The sequence below is a fragment of the Phascolarctos cinereus genome, unplaced genomic scaffold (assembly GCF_003287225.1).
Source record: "Phascolarctos cinereus isolate Bilbo 61053 unplaced genomic scaffold, phaCin_HiC Scaffold_4;HRSCAF=312, whole genome shotgun sequence".
Lineage (NCBI taxonomy): Eukaryota > Metazoa > Chordata > Mammalia > Diprotodontia > Phascolarctidae > Phascolarctos > Phascolarctos cinereus.
In genome coordinates, this window is record NW_027555847.1 from 59479621 (window position 1) to 59499396 (window position 19776).

The following is a 19776-nucleotide window of genomic DNA, read 5'->3' on the forward strand; positions in this document are numbered from 1 at the left end:
GAGATTCCCTATGTGACATGGTTTTGGGTCCCCTGACCTCCTCTGGATGCCCTCCAGCTTGTCATGAAAGGTGGTGCCCAAGGGGAACAGCATACTTCCCTCCTCTCGAGGGAGATGGGGTGCTATGGATATAATGAAGAATAAAATAAAATAAAATATCCTTAAGCAGTAGAAGCCCCTTGAATGGTAGGCAGTAAATGCTATGAGTTCAGAGAAAAGAGAGATCACAGTGGGTTGGAAATGAAACTTGGGCTGAGCCTTGAAGAGTGGGTAGGATGGGCATTGGATAAAGGCTTCCTTATTGCCCCTCAAAGTCAGATGCTAATTTGGAATTACAAAGTTTCTCAGGGCCCTGAGAAGAAACTGCTGAAGAAGCCATTCAATCCTGGAAACTCTTCTTTGGAAAGCAAGGCAGCACATCTTTGTAACAGTCTACATAAACATAGTTGCAGGCCATAACAGAGTCCAAATTCATCTGTGTTAACTTATATTTTGTAGGGACTGTTCCCTACCTCTCACCCCATTGGATCATAGCTATAGGGGTAGGAGGGACCTGACAGGCCATCTAATCCAACCCCCTTATTTACAGATGAGGAAGTTAAGGACTTATCCAAGGTCACACAGGTAGTGTCAGAGACAAGATTTTAACCCATGTCCTCTGCCTGGAGAACCAATATTCTTTTCCCACTTACCTACTCAGACTTTCCAAGGCATCTCCTCACCCAGTATTTCATTTGCACCTCAGAACAACAGATAGGAGAAGGTTAAGAAGAGCTGATCTCCCTTGGATCTCAGGCTAGTGTTCTTTCTACCCTAGCAGGCCTCCTTGATGGGGCAGGCTGGGCACGTGGGGAGGTTTCTGAAGATCTGGGATTTAAACCAGAATCAATATAGTGACTCCAACAGGGATCAGAACTAGTAGACCATGAGCTCAACAGGGGTCAGTAGCACGACATGGCAGCCCCAAAGCTATGAGCATTTAAGCTAAATGTGCAGGAGGGAGGTGATATATAGACTGTGCTCTGCTCCAGTCAGGCCCCACACCTGGAGCTTTGGGGCTGCTTCTGGGCTTTCACACTTTATTTTTCCATGTGTCTTTTTCCTTTTAAGGTTGTTCTTGTCATCCTTTATTTTTCATGAGTCACCTCACCATAGTTCCAGAACCCTCCCTCGTAACAAACTATACTGTGAGCCCCTTGTAGGCTGGGACTAGTCCTTCTTCCCTGCATGTCCCATAGCATAAGGTTAGACCCCTCACAGGTGCTCATTAGAAGGGTGTGGAATGAAGGAATTGTACATGGTACTGGATGAAACTGCTCTGCCCTTCTTCTGTCCAGGTAGAAGGGAGGGTCTCTGGGACATCAAGTCGGAGAAAGATGGTATATGTCTTAGGACCCTTTTCCCTCTGGGTCCTGTGGTACAACTTCGTTATTAACCACACTCCAAGATCAGTGTTGTGCTATATATGCCCCAGAATGGAAAGTGGGTCTAGCTAGAGTTAAGACCTGGGTTCTAATCAAAGCTCTACCAAGTTGACTCCTGTGTGCCCTTGGACAAGTCATGCCCTGATCCTGGTTCTGGGTCTGTTTCCTCTTGTGTAAAACAAAAGATTTGAACAAGAATATCACTGAGGTCCCTTCTAACACTCTAACCTCTGACATCCTAGGTTCTAAAGCCCTCCCACTTCCTATAGTCTAGGTTCTAAAGTCCCTCCTAGTTTTACAAACCTAGGGAGAAGCCCTGTCCTAAATCTAATATTCTAACCTCCCTCCTAGCTCTAATAGTCCAAATGCACCACTCTCTCCCAGCTCTTATATTTGAAGTGATAAGACTTTTCCTGCTTCCAGCATCCTCCCAGATGCTCAGATCCCTCCCAGTTCTAACAATATAGGTTATAAGACTCCTTTCAGCCCTAAAATTCTAGGTTTCTATGTTTTGGGAAGCCAAAGGAAGATCGGAAGATTTCTTTATGAGTAATGGATTTTCAGTGGGATGGTATTGAGGCATAACAGCCAGATGTGCCCATGTCCTCTGTAGGCTTAGACCCGCCAAGCAGCCAGGAATATTTGAGGTAGCCAGCCTTTCTTCCTGGAAGTGCTGGAGAAAAGCTAATGTTGTTCATCTTTGGTTCTTCTTTTCCTAGACTCTGGGTAGATACCAGGTCACCCCTCCCATTTCTGTTATGGCAACCTCACCTTGGCTTTCCTACAGTGAATGAGAGCCCAGATTTCTATATACATTGGTTATATTGTAGTCTCCTGGACAGGGGCCTGAGAGCCTCTCCCTGAGTCCCTTGATGGTATTTGGAATGTTCATCTCAAGAACACATTCAATAACCATCTCAGAGAGTTTTTTGGAGAATGTTTTCAGATGTATCCACGGTTATTTGGTGGCATCAGTTTCCCCTTTCCTTCCCCTTCTTCTACACCCCCCTGCCCCCCCCACCCCACCATAATCTGTCTGCAAAGAAATCATTGGATCATCAGTTTTTAGAACTGGAAGAGATCATCTAGTCCAACCCTCTTATATTACAGATAGGGAAACTGAGGCCCAGAGAAATGAAGCAGACTGCAAAATAGAGATTCATATCCATACCCTCTAGTAACAAATCCAGTGCTCATTCAGTAGGGAGAAGGAGAGAGTACTGAAGACATGCCAGCTGTTTTCTGTTTTGGCTGAAGAAGCAGTGCCCCAGATAGACCCACACTGGTTCAGATGAGCCTTTATGTTCACAAAGGAACCTCCTTCTCCCCTACAGGAGACAGTAACGTTCTGTTGTCTGGGAATTCCTGGCAGGAGAATCAGAATTGGGCTTTGCTGACAGAGGATAGCCAGGTCCTTCCGACCTGCCTCTGCAAACCATTGCAGCTGCCACACACCTCAGGAAGCTCTGAGAAGGCCAGGCAGCAGAGCAGTGTGGCCTGGGCCCAAGCCCCTGGTGAGCAGCCAACATCTCTGACATAGGAGTCTAGTGACTTCTCTGGGCCTTTTGTCTCTTCTGTGGAACTCCTCCACCTGGCATTCGAGGCCCATCAGAGCTGGAAGGAGCCTCTTAGCTCTTAGAACGTCACAGCCCTCACGGAACAGCTAGTCCAACTTCTTCATTTTACAGATGAAGAAACTAAGGCCCTGAGAGATTAGAATGGCCCGCCCTTTAATGTCCGAGTGGGGAGTAGAACACAGATCCTCCGAATTCCAAGCCAGTACCAGCACTCTCCCTACAAAACCTTTTCTTTTGCCATAAGTTGGCCCCTCTCCTTGCTCACTTTCAGACTATTCACTTTGAAAACTGAGGTGTTAGAATTGCTGTTTAAATCAAGCTCCCACTAATTAATTAGTAGACAGAGTGTTTTTGAGCAATGATTTCATGGCTTGGAATGCCATTGTGGTCCCTAGTCAACCTCTGGTCCCCATGTTCCCTCATAAGGAGGATTCTTGGCTCAATCCAGACAGAATCCTTTGCCATCTTCTCCTACTGCACCATGCTGTTTCCCGCTTCCACACTTTGGCCTGAGCTGTGCACTTCATCTCTGATTGTCCTTTTGCCCCTGCCTCATCCTTCAGTTCCAGGACTACCCTCCTAGAAAGCCCTGTCTGAACACCCTTGCCCACCATAATTTCTTCCTCCTTAGGAATCTAGAACCTTTGCTCTCTCATTTTGGTTCTAAATAACCCTTGGCCTCAAATCATTGCCTAGCCATTCTGTTGGTGCAGATCTCCTTTCCCCAATGAGATTAACCAGTCCTCAAAAGCAGGGACAGCAGGGTTTGGTTTGTTTTGTCTCCCTCGGCCATCTAGCATAAGGATGAGTACACAGGAACTGTTCAATAACTGCTTATTGAATGGAAGTGTATGGGAGGGTCAAATTACAGAAATGTTGAAATTAATGAATGATTGAAAGAGCATTTACTAAATACTTACTGTGTACCAAGCACTGTGTTAAGTGCTAGGGAGCACTTAAGCAGGCAAGACAGACCTTGCCCTCAAGGAGCTTACTTACATTCCAGTAGAGGAAGGCTCCAAATAAAGGGAGCTAGAGATGAAAAACAGAGTGAGGAGATGGAAAGGTACCAGCTCCAGGGCTTGGCTTGGGAATGTCTGGGAAGGGATGTAGGGGGTGGGGCCAGACTAGGTAGCTCCAGTTCTGAGAAGAAGAGAAGGCTGGAGTTCAGGTGGCCTGGCTTGGACATGGCCAGGAAGTGAAATAATGGTAATGATAAACCTGGTTCTCCCCTTTGCATATGAGGGTCCTATCTGACTGCAAAGTTTGATTTTCTGGATGGAGGAAAGCCTTGAATGTCAGGAGGAAAAACAGGATTTAGAGCTGGATAGAAACTTAGAGATCACATCTCATCCAACCTTGTCACTTTCTGGTTGAGGAAACTGAGGCCCAGAGATGAGAAATAAGTAACTTCCCAAAGCCTGTCAGGTGGCAAATGGCAGGGTGGATTTCAAAGCCAGGTCTCCCCTGATTGTAGGTCTTATGTTCTTTCCACTTCACCATAATGACTCTTAAAATGACAACAGTTGAAGGAACACATCTTCCTTCTTTACCCTACCCTCTTCCTCTTCTTCTTCCTCTTCTCCTTCCTTCACCCCATGACTTCCCCTCAGAGGCTCCCCACCCTGCCCCACCCCCAGCTGTCTCATGCCCAGATGCACATGCAAGTTTTCATGAATGACTAAGAAATTAAACCACAGAGTGACGGAAAAAAGCAATAATAATGGCTCATACTAGATGCTCATTGATTTGAAGCAGGAAGCAACTTCAGAGGCCATCCTCCTCACATTACGGGTAGTCGCGGGTCCCACAAGTAACAGTTAGTGGCAAAGCTGACATTCAAACTCAGGATCTCTGGCCCCAGATCCACGAAACATTCTTTTCCACACCACGCCTCACATCTCTAAAGCATTTGACATACCCTCACTTCACTTGATCCTTACAACCCCCATGAAATAGGCAAGACAGAGACTATTATACCCATTTTATACATAAAAAAAAACCCGAGACCCAATTTGGTGAGGACATGTCCAAAGTCACAGAGCAGGTCAGTGGCCTAGTCAAGTTCTATGCCTCAGGGCTTAACTTCCAGGCTGGTTCTCTCCCACCACATCCCACTGCCTCTCACCTCCCCCTGACCAAGCTGGTGTCTCCTCTTCTTATCCTCCCCAACCCCAGGAACCTCTCATGTGTCAGTAAACATTTCCTGTCACTGGTATTTGGTTTTTTTTTAAAGGGCTCAGTCCACCCCTACTACCCCTTAAGCTCAACCACATCCCGGCTGAGGATCCTGTTCTCTGTTCCAGCCTGGATATTGTGTTTGTTTTAGGAGAAACACATAGACACTTGTCTCCTCAGCCTCTGTTTGGACCGCTGCTTCCTCTGCCCAAAAACCACACGCTGCCAGCCTGTCCCCAGATGGAAGGCAGAGGCAGTAGAAGTGAGTGGTGTGGTCTGAGGAGCAGGGCCTGGAGCCGAGAGGGAGGAAACCTGGATACAAACCACCTTCTCGGGGCAGCTAGGTGGCACAGTGGATAGAGCACCAGCCTTGAAGTCAGGAGGACCTGAGTTCAAATCCGGCCTCAGACCAAACACTTGACACTTACTAGCTGTGTGACCCTGGGCAATTCACTTAACCCCAATTGCCCAAAAAAGAAAAAAAAAGCTAAACTTAACTAAAAAAACTGAATGCTCATTGATTTGGGGAGACTTCTGGGGATGTCACAGGACTTTAGGGCTGAAAGGACACCAAGAGATCATTTAATCCAACCACTTGTTTTATGAATTCTCCTCTCCCCCAAGTAGAATATAAAGCAACTTGAGGGTAGGAACCATGTAATTTTTTTTTCTTTGTATCTTTACCACCTAGCACTATCTTTGGAAGCTCAGCACAATGGAGAGAGAAAGATGGAGACACAGATAGAGATAGGGGCACAGAAAATGATAGAGACACAGACAGGGACAGGAGAGGGTAGGATAGGATCTATCTAGTGCTTAGCACTGTCTCTGGAGACAGAAGACTTAGGTTCAAATCCTGCCTTTGGCAATTAATAGCCATGAGACTTCCCTGGATCTCACTTCACTCATCTGTAAAAATAACAGGGCTAGAGATAGCATCCGAAGTCCTTTCTAGCTGTAGATCTCTAATCCTATAAATGTTGTTGTTCATTCATTTCAGTCGTGTTTGACTCTTAGTGGCCCTATTTGGGGTTTTCTTGCTTCAAAGATACTGGAGTGGTTTGCTTTTCCTTCTCCAACTCATTTTACAAATGAGGAAACTGAGGCAAACAAAAGTTAAATGATTTACTCAGGGTCACATGGTTAGTAAGTGTCTGTGGCCAGATTTGAACTCAGGTTTTCCTGACCCCAGGCCCAGCACTATATCCATTGCACTGCCTGGCTACCCTTATAAAAATGTAGTAAATAATAAATTCTTGTTGCATTGAATTGAATATGGACAATAGACCCATGGAGTGACTTAACCAAAGTCTCTCAGCAAATGATAACTAGAACTCACACCTTCCGACTAGTATTCTTCACACTATACCACAGAGAGAGGACAGGAGAGATATGTTGGTAAGCAATCACACGTGGAAGGAATGGTGGAGGAAAGCAGTGGAAAATATGGTCCATGTCCTATCATGTCTCTGAGTCTCCTCTTTCCTCATCTGCAAAATGAGCAGATTGGAACAGCTGATCTCTAGAGGTTCTTCCAGCTCTTAATCCATGGAGACTTGGGGTCAAATGAGGTCTCCATTGCACAGGCTTCACTCCACTGTTCACTCCCACTCTTCTCAGTTGCCCATGTGCCCTGGAGTCCCAGGCCCATCATTATCAAGGAAGTCATGATGCAGTGTTGTCTGCGTCTTCAGAAACCCTACAAAATCCTCTCTCTTCTTTTCCATCTCTCCCTCCGACCTTTCCCAACCCTCTTGCCTTTTTTCTCTCCCCTTTCTCTTTTCACATTTCAAGTGTTCTCCACCAGAAATGGACACTTCAAGCTGTGTCCATCAAAGCTACTTGAGTCACTGCCCTGTCCTATACCCAGCCTGCTTCTTGGCTTGCATCATAGGATCATAGATTTGGGCCAAGATTAAATGACTTGATGCAGTTGGTATCTTTCTTCATATCTCCTTAATAACCAATTTGGGTATTTATAATAGTTAACATGACTTAGTCGCTCGAAGTCTTTCTTAAAACAATTAAAACATATTGCTGTTACTGTATACAATGTTCTCTTGGTTCTGCTCATTTCACTCATTATTTCATGCAAGTCTTTCCATGTTTTCCTAAGATCATTGAGCTCATTATTTCCTATAGCAATCCATAGAAAGAACTGATAAATAGAAGTATATATAGGATAATTTTACATATATGCATATATATGTACAAACACACTTATTTATGTCTAATGATAGCCATCTCTAAGATGGAGGGGAGAAAATAAGAAATGTATATGATAACTTTATTATATATTTAAAAGGAATAGCAAGTTGTACATAATAGATTTTCAGTTTCATGCTTGTTTTGTTTCATAAATTAAAAAAAAAGATGAAATGACTTGGACAAGGTCATGCAGGTAGTAAGTATCAGAGAGGGGTTTCTGATTCCAGGACCTTGCCACTGTACCAAGACGACTCAGAAAAAGAGCCATCTGCATCATAGGCTGAAGTTTGAAACTTCAGAGTTTTGAGGTGCTACCGGGGAAGGGGGAAAATCCAGGAGGTAGGTGGGGAAAGCAAAGTCAAGCAACCCCACATTTGGCCCTCCAACTCCTTTGTCCTAGGGGGGAATCAGCTCGCTATAGTGTCTGGACATTGGGTCCTCTAGAAGGCAGGTCTGTGTTTGGCATCAGGCTGGGTCCCTTCTCTGGAGCCAAGGCAAAATGATTTACTACCCAGGGTTGGCTGGCTGGTGATTGGTCAGGCACACAATGCCAAAGAAGAGAGTGGGGCCAGGGCTGGCACATATCTACTGCTTTCCTCCTCTCTAGTGCATGGCTGAAAGTGGGTCTACATTTCTTCCTTGATAGCCTTCCTTTGGTAGATTTCCACCTCACGAGGTAGAGATGGCCAATAAAGTAAGTCTGGAAAAATCACCCTTTCCCTGGAAAGCCAGTATTCTAGCCAAGGAATACGACATGCCGGACAGCTCTGCAGCTGGGTGATGCTTGTCCTGGACAGGACTCCTCCCCACTCATTGTTGGGGCTGGAAGGGACCCTTAAAGAGCAGTGAGTCCAGCCTCTCATTTTACAGAGAGGGAAACTGAGAGTCACGGAGTGGAAGTCACCCAATGATCTAATAATAGAGCACAGAGTAAAAACCAGCTTTTCTGATTCCTACTTCAGTCTTTTCACTACAACACAATGACTCCAAATAATCCCCAGTGGGCTGCTTTTTCAAGTCCTGAGATTCATTTGGAATGAATAAAGAAAATTATAACATCCTTAAATTTTTTTTTAGTACTTTGTGTCTTTCAAAACAGTCACATACATAAAGCAGAGCTAATCCTTTGAAGTAATAATAACTCACATTTATGAATCACTTTAAGGATTTCAAAGCACTTGACTCACAATAGCGCCATTAGAGTTGTTAATGTTAATTAAATGTTAATAGTTAACATTTATCTAGCCCTTTAAGGTGGACGAAGGAACCTGGCTATCTTTCTCTTTGTCTGTCTGTAGCTTTAAGGAGGGGTAGCCCATGTCCAGTTCATGATATCTGGGCAGTTATGCAAAGTGTGCTAAGCTTGAAGATTTAAAAATCATTTTTTAAAAAATGAAGTAAAACTCATTTGGTTTGCCTCTACAACCCCTGTGACACCCTTGGGTGGAAGCCTCAAAGATAGATTCTGTTCCCTTCCTCTGGCCTCTTCCTCCCGGAGCCTCTCAGTTCCTCCAGGTGGTCTCCCCTCCCAGCAGCAGCCCCACCCTACAGCTTCTCCTGTTCAGGGGGATGCTTGAGGTGGGGAGGGAATATTAACTACATTTAAAGAACTGTGTGTCATGTATATATACTACTGTAAGCACATATCTACATATATATAGATATGTATCTGTGTGTTTGTGTGTGTACATATATAAATATATATCTGCTTCTTTCGTGTGTGTGTGTGTGTGTGTGTGTGTGATGTGTGTGTGTGTGTGTGAACTTTCTGAGCCCCACCCTAATGCATGGTGCTCTTTCACACAGGTAAAATGACAAAAGGTTTTGCCATTTGGTGTCTCATTTGCTGTTCACCAGGGAGACAGACAGGGAAGGCTCTACTGTCTCCATCAGCACTGAGCACATGACCAGTGAGAGAGATTCTGTATTTGCTTCACCGACCCTGAAGGATCATCTCCATGCAAGAGCTATGTGCTGTGCCCTGTCCCCTGTAACACTGAGATGAGAAAGTAGTCTCAGAGAGGGAAAGGGACTTGTCTAAAGTCCAACAGCAAATTAGTAGCATAATGAGACAAGAATCCAAATTGCTTAATTCCCCATTCTACACAATTTCCCCCAGAGCATCTATCTCTGTCTCTGTCTCTCTTTCTCTGTCTTTCTCTCTCTGTCTTCCTCTCCCTCCCCTTTTCCCTCCTCTCTTTTTTCTCCTCTTCCCCCTCCCTTCTTTCTCCCTCCCATCCCTCTCTTTCTCCCTTCTCCCTGTCTCTTTCCCTCTCTCCCTCCTTTCTTTCTTTCTTTCTTTCTCTTTCTTTCTTTCTTTCTTTCTTTCTTTCTTTCTTTCTTTCTTTCTTTCTTTCTTTCTTTCTTTTCTTTCTTCTTTCTTTCTTTCTTTCTTTCTTCTTTCTTTCTTTCTTTCTTTCTTTCTTTCTTTCTTTCTTCCTTTCTTTCTTCCTTTCTTTCTTTCTATTTCCTTTCTCCCCCTACCTCTCCCTTCCTCTCCTTTTTCTCTTTCCACTCCTTCTTTCCCTCTTTCTCCCTCCTCCCTTCCCTTCTCTCCCTTTACTCTCTTTCTCCCTTCTCCCCCTCCCTGCCTCCTTTCCTTCCCATTCTTTCTCCCTTCCCCTCTCTTCTTCTGTTTCTCCCTCCTCCTCTCCCTTTCCCTTCTTCTCTCCCTCCTTCCTCACTCCTCCTTTCTGCCTCTCCTCCCTCCCCCACCCCAGCTATACCAGATTGACCTTCCAGAGGCTAACTTGTTGTTTCTTCTCATTTACTCACCCAGTTGCTGAGGACAGGATCTTGAGCTCCAGCTGGCTTGGCAAGACGGGGAGAAGTCCACTTCAGGCGCTTTATGACAATGACCAGGTGAGTGAGGTCTGCGGCCTGACAAACAGGGTACATTTGGGAAGATGAGGGAGAGGGATGATAGGGAAAGCAACATTCTAGGTTTTTGCATTGTCCATTTTGTCTTCTAGTAGCTTCCTCTGCCCTGGGGTCTCCCTGGACCCAGTTAGGAGACTGCAGAGTTGACCATAGATTTGAGAGTGATTAAGGTTACCACCAGGAAGGCTTTATAAAAAGTTGAAATAGCTGCCTACAAGGCTTGATTGGAGGGGCATTAGTCAGCCTTCATCCTTCTACTCAAAACAAATTCTCTCACTGCCAGAAATTCTCACAGTGCCAGACATTCCACCATTGGAAAATTTAGAACATTTGGCCTTTATAGGTCTCCAATGATATTTTGCACATATCCCTGGGAAAGGAAGGTACCATAAAGTTTCATCAAGCAACACCCTAGCATGGATTAGCTGACCACCAGGCTGAAATGAAGCCTCTCCAGGAATGGGAGAGGGGATTGGAAGGTAATCCAAAGCAAACTTCCTCTCCATCATTCTGCCAAGAGGTCCTTTCAGCTGCTACTTTCATTCGGGTGCTACTTAGGGGGTGTCAGGCCTAAGAGGAAGCCTGATCATGCCTTGAACACAAGGGCAATCAGTCAATCGATCAGTCAGGAAGCTTTTAGTAAGTACCTGCCATGTACCAGGCACTACGCTAGGCACTAGGGGTATGAATACAAAAATTGAAATAAACAAGTCCTACTCTCCAGGACCTTAGGTTCTATTTAGAAGGAGACAAGTCCACATATACATACATACAGAATCAACACCTGCTTTATAAATACAACTAGTTAGGGAAGAAGACACTCCGTTGGAAGGGGGGATCAGGACAAATTTCAGGTAGAAGTTGGTGCCTGAACTTCATCTTGAGGGAAGAGAGGGATTCTCTGAAGGGCAAGTGAGGAGGGAGTGCATTCCAGGGATAAGGGATGGCCAATGCAAAGGCAGAGAGATGAAAGATGGACAAACGGCAAGAAGGGCAGTTTAAGATGGGCAAGCTTGGAGCCAGGTGGTAAAGGGCTTTCAAATATAGAATTTTGTGTCTGATATAGGATAGTGGCAATAGGGCGCCCCAAGAATTTGTTAAGTAGGGGAGTGACATGGTCAGAGCCACACTGGAGGAAAATCCCTTTGACAGCTGGGTGGAGGATGGATTGGAGTGAGGTGCATAGAAAGCCATTATGGTAGTTAAGGTGAAAAGTAATGAGGATCTGAACTAAGATGGAGCTTTATCAGTAGAGAGAAGGAGTCAGATGTGGGAGATATGGAAGTAGAAATGTCAAGATTTAGAAACTCATTGGATAAGTGGGGTGATAAAAAGTGAGGAATGGAGAATAATGCCAAGGTTGTGAACCTGGGAAGCTAAAAGAGCAATGGCACTTCTGGCAGAGATAGGGAAGTTTGGAAGTAAGCTGGGTTAGAGGAGAACTCGAAATAATTCTGTTTTAAACATCTTGACTTTAAGTTGTCTCTGGGATACCCCGTTTCAAAGATCCAACTAGGTAGGCTGTGATGTGAGAACGAAGTTCAGGAGGAAGATGGGTGAATCATTGGAATAGAGATGATCATTAGACCCATGAAAGCTGATGAGGACGCTAAGAATGTAAAGAGGGAAGACAGCTTTGGGGGACATCAAGAGTCGGGAGTCATGAAGTGGACAGCGAACCAACAAAGAAGACAGTAGGGAAAGCAGGCCCGAGGAAGGAGAACCAAGAAAGAGTAGAATGGCAGAAGCTCACCAAGGAGAGATAGTATCCTGGAGGAGAAGGTGGGTGACAGCTCAAGTGTGGTAGAACGTGCAAGAAGGATGAGGGATGAGACAAGACCTTCCGTCTTGACAATTGAGAGATAGTTGGCCATTTTGGAGAGAACAGAGTAATGAGGGTGGAAGCCAGATTGCCAAGAGTAGCTGAATAAGAAGAAGGAAGGAGAGGCCACAGCTGGAGGCAACTTGTTCCAGGAGTTTGGCCAATAAATAGAAGTAAGGTGGGGGATGGTAGCTTCACGGGATGGTGGCAGCTAGAGAAGGGTTTTTTTGTTGTTTTATTTTGTTTTAAAGTTTACTTTTTTAAAGGAGAGAGAAGATATAGGTATGTTTGAACGTAGCTGAGAAGGAACTAGTAGAAAAGGAAGAGATTAAAAATTGGAGGGTTCAGTCTGCTGGAGAAGCCAGTGGTGGGGGTGGGATGGGGCTGGGATCAGGGCATAGGGGGAGGCAGTGGCCTGGGCAAGAAGAAGGACCACCAGAGGGAAGGAGGGGAGAGAAAGAGGTGATGGCCAGGGAAACCAGACATGACATTATGGACAATTCAGGGCAACCCCTCCTCATTTCAGTCAACAGCCGTGAGAATGCGTAAGAGCACAGAACATAAGCCTCCTTCAGGGCAGGAGCTGCCTCGGTTTTCTTTTTTTTGCGTCACTGAGGCCTAGTATGATGTTGGGCACATAGTTGGCACTTCATAATTGCTTGTTGATTTTTGGGTGATTGGCAGGGAGAGAGGATGTTCCCTGACCACCAAGAGTGGGTACCTACATCCTCCCCACAGGCACACACCCAACCACTCTTTCTCTACTTCTTTTTAAAGATTTTTTTTCAAGTCCCTAACTCAGAAAACCAGACCCAGGCAATTGCTGTGGTTGAGAATCTTTTTGCCTGAGAGTCAGAAAACTTTGAACTTATAGTTCCCATTATAGCTTGAACCTGGCCCCAGAGTGAATCCAGAGACATAGAGAGAGAGCTACCTAAGGAGGAGGAGAGGATTTCACAGCACGGGACAGCCAGGCTCCAAGGCCTGAGCCTGCCAAGTCAGCATTCCACAGACAGCTCCTGGCCCACGTGGCGAGGTGAGGTCACACTGAGCCAGATAGGGAGCCAGGCAGGAAGCTGTCCATTGAGGAGGTGCACAGTGCCCTGCTGGGCTGCTCTTCTCTTAAATGTTAGGACCCTCGGCCATGGACGCTGTGACCTGTTTTTGTCAACCTCCTAGGCAAGAAGAAAATGGATCTCTAGTCCTGGAATCCCTCTCCTGTGTCTAAGGCTTATGATCTGTAGGCAGCTGGCTTCCTTCTCTGGCCAAGAAAGGCCCCTTAAAGTCAGCAGCAGAACCTCATTAATGGGACCCTGCTGAGCTAGAGTTTGCAATTTCAGACACAGGTCTGGACAAATCTGATCAAATAGGAAATTCAGAAAAAAATTTATTAGTCTGCAAATGTATTTTTTTTAGAATAAGTGTTTTGAACCAAGAGGTACACCTCTGTTGGGAAATGGCTGAACAAATCGTAATATCTGAATGTAATGGAATATTATTGTACCCTAAAAATGATGAAAGGAATTTTCAGAGGAAACTGGGAAGATCTCTGTGAATGGATACAGAATGAAGTGAGTAGAACCAGGAGAACAGTTTATACAATAATAACAACATTGTTAAGAAAAACAACCTTGAAAGATTCGAGAATTCTGAGCGATAAAAACCCCATGATTCCAGAGAATGAAACATAAAGCATGCTAGAGAACAGTGCATATAAAATGCAGAAAGGGACATATGGTTCTGGACAAGACCCATGTGGGAACTGGCTTTGCTTGATAGTGAATATTTGTTACAAAGATTTTATTTATTTTGGGGTTTTTGTTCAGTTAAAGGGGGCACGTTGAGGGGGAAAGGGAAGTTAAAAAAAGTTTTTAAAATAAAATAAAAATTTTATGGATGCTTTCTAGCATAATTGTAACTTTCCAATATTTACATCATCTCATTGGAGCCCTTGTAACAAAGGAGTATAGCCAAGCAAAAGCAAACCAATGCATTGGCCATGTCTGCCATATTCTTCCTCTGTAGCCCACCACTATTGCTCTGCCAGAAGGAGGATGGTATGTTTCCCTATCAGCCATGCAGAGTCAAGATTGGTCTTTGCATCCACTGGAGATCTGATATCTCTGGTGTTTTGTTTTTGTTTTTTGACATTTTTGTGGTCATGGTGTAGAAATTGTCCTACTGGTTCTATTTGCTTCATCAATCCATATAAGTCTTCCCAGGTTTCTTGGAGTTCCTCATAATCATTTCTTATGGCACCATAATATTCATTACATCCATATGCCACAATTTATTCAACCATTCCATAGCTGACGGATATTCACCTTATATCTGGACTTTTGCTACAAAAGCGCTGCTATAATTTTGTATTTATGGGATCTTTCCCTCTGAATTTGACCTCCTTGTGCTATGTATGTCCAATATTGATATCAATCAATCAGTATATTCCAGGCACTGTGCTAAGCACTGGGGATACAGAAAAGTTGCCAGAGATAGTCCCTACTCTCAAGGAACTCCCAATCTGATGGGGGAGATAGCAAACAAACAAATCTATACAAGCAAGTTATATATAGGATAAATAGGAAATAATTGAGAGAGGGAAGGCACTGGAATTAAGAGGGCTTGAGAAAGGCAATTTAGTAATTCATTGAGTATAATTTAAAACTTTTCTAGCACAGTTGAATCATCCCAGTTCCACCTACAATGCATTAGTATGCCTGACTTCTCACAATTTTTCCAACATTTACCATTTTCTTCTTCCATCAACTTGGCCGATCTGATTCACAGGAGGTAAAACTATTTTTCTGAGTTTTCAGTCTTATTTCCAAGGAAAGGGGATCCCCACAGGGCAGGGTAAGGGTAAGACCCATAGACTAGGAGTTTAGAACCTTTGGTCCTAATCTCAGCTCTATCAAAGATTAGCCCCGTGACCTTGGGCAAATCATAGAATCATATAGTTTTTAAACTGGAAGAGAGCTCCATAACCAAATGATATTTGACCACCTTGGCTGGTATTTTATCTTAGTTGTTTCTAACTGATGTGCCACATTTTAGTTTTGATTTTGCCAACCCTAAACTTTGGCAATCAACTAGGCCCAACCCCTTACTTTATATATGAGAAAAATGAAATCCAAAGAAACTAACTGATTTGTCCAAGAAGAAACATTTCACAGCAGAGCTGGGACTAAAACCAAATCTCCAGGCTCGCAATTGATAGCCCTTTCCACTTTACTGTACTATGGCACTTTACTCCCCTGAACCTAACTCATTTTCTCAACACCCAGTGAAGAGAATCATCCCTGCCAGGTCAACCTCATTGAGGAGCAGCTGTCAATATTTGCTTCCTCTTGAAATTATTTTAAATTATATTATGTTTAAACACATTCTCCCTCTCCTCCTCTCCTCCTCTCCTCCCTGTCCCTCTCTTCCCACTTCCCCTTTGCCCCCCTCTCTCTTCCCCTATGATTTTCATTGGTGTAAGGAACTTCAAGTAAAGAAAGTCCATCTGCCAATACAGTTCAATACCTTATCTATAACTTGTCATCTTAAAGATTTGCCTGGTTCTGAGAAGTTCACTGTTTTTACCAGAATCACACAGTCAGTACATGGCTCCGACAAGATTTGAACCCACATCTTGATTCCAAGGCAAGCTCTCTCTATCCATGACATGATATTGCTTCTCATTACTTTATACATGTATGGAGACTCCCTGCCCTTAAGAAACTTACATTTTCCTTGGAGAAATAACATTCACACAGCTAAGTAAATTCAAAGTAGTTCTATAGCATTTCATACAAATATATTGCTTGCTGTTTGATAATATTCAGTTACATTCAAAAACATATTTTTTCAGCCATTCTTCAATCGATGGGTACCTACTTCATTTCTAGATCTTTGCCACCATTAAGAGTGGTATGTATGTGATGAGTATTTCAGTACATAGTGGATCTTTGCTTTTGACTTTGCCCCTTTTGACATCTATGTATTCAGTAGTGGAATCACTGAGCCAAAGGACATAAACAATTCATTCACTTTTCTTGTATAATTCCACATTGATATTTGAAACAACCACCGTCTTATTTTACAGAGAAGGAAACTGAGGATCAGAGAGATAAAGTGACTTTTCCATGAAATTATCTAACCTGAAGACCTAGAAATTTTGATTGGGGTAGATAGGGCTAATAGATTCGGAGCTTAGGAGGGAGTATGCCTCCTTGGGGCAGCTAGGTGGCACAGTGGATAGAGCACTGGGCCTGGAGTCAGACTCATCTTCCTGAATTCAAATTTGGCCTCAGACGCTTACCAGCTGTGTGACCCTGGGCAAGTCACTCAACCGTCCTCATCTGTAAAATGAGCTGGAGAAGGAAATGGCAAACCGCTCCAGCATCTTTGCCGAGAAAACCCCAAATGGGGTCATGAAGAGTTGGACGTGACTGAACAACAAGAGAGAGTATAGTTCTGAGCTGAGGCACCGAAGTAGCAGGCCCTGCGAAGTCTGGGGGTACCATAAAGATCCTTGGTGGCACAAGGTGGGGGAGCCAGATTTCACTGTTTTGCTTTGTTTTTTCCAGGGCAGACTTTGATCCCAACCCCTCATCCTCTCCCCTTTGGTATACCAATCCTACTAGGTTAGATTAGGCCTAGAAATAGGTGTTGGACCCAACTCCACCAAGAAACAACATGCATAATTGTTCTTTTTCTTTTTCTTTCTTTCTTTTTTTTTTTTTGGTTAGGCAATGGGGTTAAGTGACTTGCCCAGGGCCACACAGCTAGTAAGTGCTATGTGTCTGAGGCCGGATTTGAACTCAAGTCCTCCTGAATACAGGGCCAGTGGCCTATGCACTGCGCCACCTAGCTGCCCCCAAACATGCATCATTGTTAAGGCACAGAAACAGAAGGCAAGAGTTCCAGCCCCAAATCACTTACTGACTTGGCGTGTTAGCCTTGGGCGAGGCTCCATATATGATTTGGGGGGACTCCTTGAGCCTCTGTTTCTTCATCTTTAAAATAAAAGGGTTGTACTCAATCAATGAAAATTATTTTTTAGGCCTTGTTATATTCCAGGCATTGTGCTAAGCACTAAAGATGCAAAGACTCAAATTAAACAGTCTTTGCCCTCAAGGAGCTTACATTCTATCAGTGTAATTGAATATTACATTGTAAGTGAATGTTACATGGTAAATGAATGTTACATTCTATCTCCCCAGGAGAGTCGATGACTTTTGACACTGTCCTCCATCTTAAAAGATGGATTCTCAGAGATGGGAGTAACGCATAGCCTTTGTTTGACTCATGGCCACTTCTGATGGTCTCTCTGCCCTCTCCTAGCTCCAGCACTCCCCCCTCCACCTGGTCCACCAAAGACGGAGGGAGCTCCTGAGTCAAATGTGCAACCTCTATACCCGTAAGCGACGCCTGCTGAGCCCCGAGGACTTGCGCCACCTGGTAGTGGACGATGAGCATGGCTTGCTGTACTGCTACGTGCCCAAAGTAGCCTGTACCAATTGGAAGCGAGTGATGATGGTCCTCACGGGGGGCAGTAAGTACCGCGACCCACTGGAGATCCCAGCCCACGAGGCCCATGTGCCAACCAACCTGAAGACACTGGCGGACTACAGCCCCTGCGGAGATCAACCGGCGGCTGCGGGCCTACCTCAAGTTCCTGTTTGTTCGGGAACCCTTTGAGCGGTTGGTCTCGGCATATCGTAACAAGTTTACCCGCAGCTACAACACAGCCTTCCACAGGCGATATGGCACCAAAATCATCCAGCGGCATCGGCAGCACCCAGCCCTGAGGCCCTGGCTCGGGGGGATGATGTCCGCTTGAGGAATTCCTATACTACCTGATAGACCCCCGCACCCGAAAGGAAGAACCATTCAACGAACACTGGGAGCGGGCACACTCACTCTGCCACCCTTGCCTGGTCCGCTATGATGTTGTGGGCAAGTACGAGACCCTGGAAGAGGATGCGGCCTACGTGCTGGGCCTCATCGGTGCTGACCAAGCCGGCTTGCACTTCCCATCCTCGTCCAAGATCACTCGCACCACAGACAGTGAGACAGCCCGCTTCTTCCAGGGAATCAGTCCCTTCTACCAAAGAAGACTCTTTAATTTATACAAGATGGACTACCTCCTGTTCAACTACTCCATCCCTTCCTATCTGCAGCTCCGGTAACAGCCAAGGAGGCGTCAGGGGCTCGGGTGGGAGGGCTGGTTTTTGCCTCTCAGTCATCAGGGCTTGCTGGTTCGGCCATGTCCCCCCTCTTACCTGCTGCTGTTTTCCACTTCTTTCCATGCCCGTGCCGTGAACTGTCTCCCCAGTGACCAAGGGAGACCAAGACATAGAGTTCCTATTGAATGCTGAGAGGGAGGAAATCACTAGGGCATAGATCACCCACCCACCAGCATCCCTTCTTCCAAACTGAGCACGGGGGTTAAGTATGGCCACATCTCCTGTAGCCACTCAGTGGTCTGGCCGCAGACCTTAATCCTGGAGCCCCCATCATGAGTGCAGAGGGTTCATGGTGGGGGTTTGCTTGGAAGGTGCTCCTGTTCTGTCTACACTGCCACCCCTCCCTCACCACCTCTGCCCCCCAACTAGCTCTCACTCTAGTCAATCTGATGATCTTCTGGCCTTCTTTCTACTAGTCGGGTTACAGGTGATGGAACTGAAGACTGCAATACTGGGACAGGTTTTTTTCTTTCTAAAATGCCCTAAGGTGCTGGAGTAACTCTTTTTTAAACAAAAGTAAATTTATTTCTTTACCATTTGTCTTTGTGGAATTTCTTCAGTCAGTCAATAAGTATTTATTAAGCACTTGCTATATGTCAGACATTGTGCTTAGCACTGGGGTAAACAAGGTCAAAACATAGTCCCTGCCCTGAAGGAGCTCACATGGTAATGGGAAGAAATATGCAAACAACAATGTCCACACAAGATATGTGTGTATGTGTATATTTATTTATGTGTGTGTGTGTGTGTGTGTATAATGTATATATACAACATGCATATGTGTATATATCACATACATATAATGTAAATATAACATAATGTACTTAATGTATACATCACATATGTGTGTGTATATATTTAATGGAAGGTATATATGATAATAATATATAATACAAAAAACATACAATATATAATAATATAGATTTAATCCCAGAGGAAAGGCACTGGGGAGGGGCAGAGGGAGGGAAGGGGTCTGAGACAGGCTTCTGCAGAAATTAGGATTTGAACTTGAAGAAAGTAAGGAGGTGGAGGGAAGGAGGAAGAGCATTCCAGGCATTGGGAACAGCCAGTTCAAAGGCACGGAATCTGGAGAGATGGAATACCTATTCCAGGAATAGTAAGTAGGCTATTAAAGCTGGATAATAGAATATGTGGAGGGAAGTAAGGTGCAAGAAGACTGGAAAGGTCAGAAGGAGACCGGTTATGAAGGACTTTAAATACCAAGTGGAGTACTTTCTGTTTCATCCTGGACATTCTGAAGAGCCACTGGAGTTTACTGAATAGGGGTGGGGGAGGGTGACATGGTCAGTCCTGTTTTTTAATAAGGTCAATTTAATAGCTGAGTGGAGGATAAAACTTCATCTCATCATCCGCCATCCCTAAACAGCAATGTTAAGGGGGGGGGAATGGGGGGGGAATGGAGGTTCTGAAGAGTGGGGCATGGGATATTGCCC

At 44.7% G+C, this 19776-nt stretch overlaps 1 protein-coding gene across 1 annotated transcript in view; it reads left to right on the top strand.

The window, feature by feature from the left end:
• CHST13 (carbohydrate sulfotransferase 13) overlaps positions 1-18855 on the top strand; it is a 56213-nt gene extending 37358 nt beyond the window's left edge. Inside the window, 5 exon segments of the mRNA XM_020981155.2 lie at positions 10167-10249; positions 17418-17708; positions 17710-17875; positions 17878-17910; positions 17913-18855. Coding sequence (XP_020836814.1) covers positions 10167-10249; positions 17418-17708; positions 17710-17875; positions 17878-17910; positions 17913-18265 — 926 coding nt within the window. The 3' untranslated portion in view covers positions 18266-18855.
• Positions 18856-19776: the final 921 nt, after the last annotated feature.